Source organism: Apostichopus japonicus, chromosome 23 (assembly GCF_037975245.1).
Source record: "Apostichopus japonicus isolate 1M-3 chromosome 23, ASM3797524v1, whole genome shotgun sequence".
Classification (NCBI taxonomy): domain Eukaryota; kingdom Metazoa; phylum Echinodermata; class Holothuroidea; order Aspidochirotida; family Stichopodidae; genus Apostichopus; species Apostichopus japonicus.
Genome location: NC_092583.1, coordinates 7,571,213 through 7,577,212, shown reverse-complemented (window position 1 = coordinate 7,577,212; position 6,000 = coordinate 7,571,213). Strand labels below are relative to the sequence as shown.

At 38.4% G+C, this 6,000-nt stretch overlaps 1 protein-coding gene across 1 annotated transcript; it reads left to right on the top strand.

Annotated features, from left to right (window-relative positions):
- LOC139965027 (uncharacterized) lies at window positions 1-3,628 on the top strand. The gene is made up of 5 exons (XM_071967188.1): window positions 1-185; window positions 517-655; window positions 1,292-1,647; window positions 2,047-2,397; window positions 3,009-3,628. Exons 1-5 carry the CDS (start codon window positions 75-77, stop codon window positions 3,186-3,188), a joined length of 1,137 nt encoding a protein of 378 aa, XP_071823289.1. The 5' UTR covers window positions 1-74; the 3' UTR covers window positions 3,189-3,628.
- Window positions 3,629-6,000: the final 2,372 nt, after the last annotated feature.

The window sequence follows — 6,000 nt, the reverse complement described above, 5'->3', positions numbered from 1 at the left end:
TATCAACACATTACTGTGCTATCGCTTGACTCGGTTACTCTCTGTGTCTCTAAAGCTAAAGGTTATCCATCAAAATGGGTTGTGTTTCTTCAAAAATCCAGGTCGACTCATCAGCGACTCCATCGGCCCCTAGCGGACGATATGCCAACTTTAAACGGTGGATTGGCCGAAAACGCCGAGCACTGGTGAGTAAAACCATAATATCATATTAGTCACAAGTAGGTCAGCTGTATAACATGAAGCGGAATTTAATTTTACGATATAAGTGACCATATATAACAGTGTCGCATTAAATTCAGTTTATGAATACATATTCTATAAAGCAAATAAACTCTGTTAAAACTGTGGAGAGGGGAGGGGGACTGATATATGCTCCTGACTAAGCAAGTAACTTAAAATCAACTTTGTACCATATAGGCAATATATATATATATATATATATATATATATATATATATATATATATATATTTCTAATTGCCGAATAGATTAACTTGTTCTGTTTCTGTTTTAACAGTTCAAACCCACTGTGCGCCTGACCGATGTTCAGCCCTTCAAAGCATCAGAGACTGAGTGCAGAAGCCCATCTAGTACCTCATCTTGCTCTATCAACCTCTCAGACCACCCAGGAGAGGAATATCGTGCCAACACACCTTGTAAATATATAATAAATAATCAACTCTATTTGACAAAGTAAAGCAAATACATTCCAAATTGTTTCAAAATGTTGTAAAACTTCATGTTCGTATATAATGATATATATGTGCTTTCACTTTATTTCAGAATTAATGATTTGACGAGTTGACTAACAATAAATTACATAATACTTGTTTTCGATCCACACAAGACTTACCGAAATATTGAGGATCATGTAGATGTGTGTTTACACTGACTTGAGCAGGATTTCAAAAGTGGATTGGGGTGGGGGGGGGGGGAGGGCAAATTTAATAATTCCCTAAAAAAATAGAAATCAGTTGGTACATTCTTAGGCATATTTAAACTAAATATTAGATAAATCGAAATAGTTTGATTATACTAATAAATATTTTGTGTGATTTTGAGAAGCAGAGCTGGTTCCCCGTAATAGTGGATTATTTCTTTCCTTGTTGAATACAAAACATCCCCGACTGTACCATTTCCCCCGCTTGACGATGGGAGATGGCGACTAATCGGCACCCCTGTCATTGCGCATGCAAATGATTTTGTACTTCAGGAATTGCCATGCTTAACGAAACTATTTGTATTGTTATCCCGAAAATGTTCATATTTCCTTCTGCGTTCGTCTCATGTAGCAATTCAAACTGGCAATGCCCGATGTGCTACTCGCATCATCCGCCGCGGTCACCGTGAAACTCCAGTAGATCAAGCCTGCGCATGCGCCGCAAACACCCGAAGTTTGGCCAGAACTTCTTGCAATCATCACAGCGATAACATCCATCTTCTCCGAGACATCATGACTTTGAGTGGGAATGCCGTCGGTGAAGAAGAAGCTGAACACCTGCTTGATCAGATAAAGACACAAGTCGAGGGGATGCTCTCATTGAAACTGGAGCAAAGGAAGGTCAATGAGGCTGAGGAGGTGGAGGAGGAGGAGGGGGAGGAGGAGGCTGGGGAGGAGATGGACTTGGAAGGTATCCTCAAGATTGAGGTAGGTATTAATTCAGTTTAGTTGTGTATGTGTGTATTTCTATGTTGGTAGTATCCTTGCTTGTAGTTCGTCATCTTGAGTGACATGAGTGATTTCTGTTAACTGTGACAGAGGGCGCCCCATGCATGCCCTGTAATGAATTGTTTATACGAAATCCTGTCGGCATGATGATAGTTAGGTAGCTGCTCATAACATATGTTACTGCACTATTCTACCTTGAATTATAGTTGGTTTTGCTGCAGCGTTTGCCATGATTTGAAGAGTGAGAAACTTGATTAAGTAGGAATCGCCACCAACTATCTGAATATGCTTCACCTGTCAGAGAGTGTGATTTCCTGTCTTTCCTGACGGGTTTCTGGTTAGAGTCCCATTCTATCGGATAATTTTCTTCTGTCACAGAGCATGACACCTGCACCAACTACTCCCGCTCCGACCCAACTTTCTGGAAGAAAGAGTCGGTTCCAGGAGATGAAGGATGTTTGTCGTGAAATCTTTCAAGAGGATGAGGAACCGGACAATGAAGAGTGGCAGGAGGAGGTAATCGACATCGGCGAAACCGCTGAGATGTCCGAAGAGGAGATGGAGGAAGGAGAGGAGCCGAAATACGCTAACTCGACGGAGGAGTTGGAGGCAACCATCAATGCAATCTTCAAGAGATGGAACCTGTCGATGCCAGATGATCAGGGAGAGTTTGCCAAGATCGACGAGACTATTAGATCGTCCATCAGTAGAGCCGCATCTGCTCGTCCGGTAAGATAAATAGGATTTAAAGTTAGAGGGAAGCAGCTATAGGGGTTAGGCAGGGGGCCTGGAGAGGGGACATTCCTCGTCTCTTTGAAAATAGGCAAAAATATTCGTAAAGTTAATGAAACTGTCGGCATTCATTCCATATATTCCAATATGAAAGGACGAGTTTTGTCTTGTCCCCCCCCCCCCTCCCCTCCAACCTTCACTATCCCGATCGAGTTCCAGTTAAAGAATTCACCGACGACTGACAATTGGAATCGTAGAATGGAATGTACGCCCTTAAAATATCATATTGCATTGATGATTGATGATATTGATTTTCTTAAGTTTTGTAGTTACTTTAACATATATCTTTAATTATATGTAGTTGTTTTTGGTGCATAGTTTCATACCCGCTCACCTACCCCCTACCCCCCCCCGCCCCATCCTCTCTTTGAAATTATATTCTATCTTGAATGATTAATTAAAGTTAATTTCATTAATTTATGAACATCTCGAATCATTAGAAAAATTGACACGAGTTTGACTAACAAATTCATCAAAAGTTGAAAGTTGAATGAGTTTTGACTTTATTTCTGGTTAAACTACTTGTAATATTTTTCTCTCTAATGCAGAAAACGGCGGCAATTAGACAAGTAACTTCACAAGTCTTAGAGCCTCCCACAGCTACAGAAGCAGCCAGTAAACCTTCACAAGAAAAGCTTGAACGACCAAGAGCAGCTCGGTGGCCACGCACACCTTCCACGAAGTGTGGTCCCGAAAATGAGGGTCCCTCTTCCTTTAATAAATTTTAATATTTTTCTTTGACCCTCTATTTGAAAGACCGGAAGTGTAGACGAGACCTAGATTGTAGGAATATTAGTGGACCTAGATGACGTCATGTACTCAGCAGTTTTTGTGTATTGTTCTTTAGACAATGGTTTGTCTGTGGTTTTCGTCTTTGTGTGTATTATTGTTTGTTTGTGAGTATTAAGTAGTATAAGGTATAAGGTATTATATACATATAAATATATTTATAAGGTCAAGTATTATTAAGTAACATGCGAACACCAAAGTATGTAACAATTTTTTTATTTTTTTTTTTAAGTAAGAGTACAGAGGCATTTTTTACCTTTTTTTCCAGAATTAGTATTAACCTTTTTTCCCTAAAAAACATATTTTTTTAATACACTAATCTGTTGTACACACTTTCACACATTATACATTACGTAGACTATTATTATAAGTGTTAATAAGTATTTACATATATTTGTTGAGTATATGTTGAGTATTGTTGAGATATTTGTTAAGTATTTGTTTGTTTTCATGTTTGTTTGTCTTGGAAACTGTTGGGTCACGTGACTAGTGTAGGTCCAGGTATTTAAGAGGAGAGTGGTCTTGTCGAAACTTCCCGGTCTGGATATAGAGGGTCAATTAGGGTTAAAAGATTAAGAAAATTGAAAGCTAACATTAAAAATCGAAACGAGAGCTGCTATAAATAAGTAAAATTGGTATTGTTATTCCAAAATTGTAAATAAATAGATAAAAAATGCATCATATAATTTTTTTATAATTTTTTAATACAGTGAGGGGTGTCACTAAGGTTCGACGACTGGGGGGTGCTAGCATTTTCGTCTGCCAAAATGATATCGAAAAGTCTCCAATTTCTCATAAATTTCGAGATGAAAGTTAAAAAAATAAGTTAAGATGAAGTGTTGTAATGTCTGGCTAAGACATCGACTGTTAGCGATTAACCGTCAAATCTTCGATAGGAAAACGAAGCAATATTTTGAGATGTAGTTTTCTAGATAAAACTTCAAAATTTCGAGCTAACATTAGTTGCGCCAAAAATATAGAAATTTGGGGTTAAAACATCAATATTTTGCCATAAATTGTTAGAATATCAATTTAATATCTAACTGTCGATGTCTTAAACAGACCTGGGAACGTGCCTCCTCTCTTCCCCCCTCCCATTTCTCAAACTTCCTTTCAATACCTAGACACCCTCCCCATAAAATCGTAACAGAGGGTATCGCTAATATGGTGTCATGAACGGTCGTATTATTATTTAAAGCGTTATATACACACCTGCAGTGATAACATCATTAAATTCACTTGTGGAACCAAACTTGGGATAAGATATGCATCTCCACGGATTGCGATAAATTGAGGTAAAACGTAGAAAGTAAGTAAAATCGATAATTTTCGAGATGAAATTCAAATTGTGAATTTTTTATCTGAAATGTCGTAGTTTCGATAGAAAGCTAAACAATTTCGTGACACAACTAAAAAGTCAAAGTACTTAGACAAAACTGCAAAATATTGAGATAGATCTTGAAACGTGTTAGAGAAAACATCAAAATGTTGGGATAAATTGTCAAACTGTTGAGATGAAACGTCTTAATTTCGAGATAGCATCTACAAAATTACAAACACTTCTTTGGAACGGCCTCAAACCAGCTTTCAGCCTTTTTACGTTACTGTTTTATTCTTCTGGCTACATGAAAACTGATCTAACGAGTTCAAATACAAAATCTTGTTTAAATATACAATGTGTTCACATTTCAATATCACAAAATGTGCATGGTCAAGTGTGACCAGGGGCGCAATCACCATGTTTGTACTTGGAGAGTAAAGGGTAAGGTGATATTTTGTGCAAGGAATGGGTCTAAGGAGAAATCTTGGTAAAATGCAAAACGGTGCCATATATTTGCAACTTTGGAAAGTTGTTTAGGTTGTTCCACAGATACATTTTGTATATTCATGTATTGTACACTCTAGATTTTTTATATTCTGTCCACTGTTTTGTGTGTGTGTGTTGGGGGAGGTGAATCCCCCTTAAGTTTTAAGACCAGCCTCCCCGTCCACCCCAACCAGAAATATATGTGGTGGCGTCACTGGGTGCGACTAAAATCTGCCACACAACTGTGTCAGGCAGAAAACGCTCAATATACATATATCTTAGATAAAAACAAACGGTGGTCCCGATAAGTTTGGATCAACACAAGCTGACTGCTGATATAGAACTTGATCTATCGCATATAGTAAGGTTGTAGTTGTATGTCGCAGATATGATATGTACAATCCTAAGATGTACCTTATAAAATGATTGTCATTTATTTCGTAATCGTGTCAGCATTGTGCTCTATGAAAACAGTTCTTCCAGACAATCGGGCGACTAAGAATCAACAGCTTAGATGGATCTTCGCACTGATTTACATGACAATTATTTTTTCTAACAAACAACAGGATATGCCAGACAACCGTTGAGGTACAACCCATAGGAAAGTATTTTTGGGAAAGGGAGAAGCTTCTCTACTCACAACCCCCCCCCCTCCCAAAGTGACGTCCCTGGGCACAGGAACAGCGACAAACTCGCTGTGTATGGAGATCGTAAAAGATAAGCAATCAACTTGACACAGTCTTTCTTAGTGTTAACATGCATAAACATGTACCAAAGATGAAACCTCCCCCGATCATTGATCTGAGAGTGATTAATAGGGCTAAAGGTCACAAACAGTTTGTATCTAAGATGTCATCAGATGTTCGAAACCGTGAAGGTGACACCATTGACACCAAACTACCATTGGGAACCCTACCATCCCCACCCCAGAAGAAAAATGACAG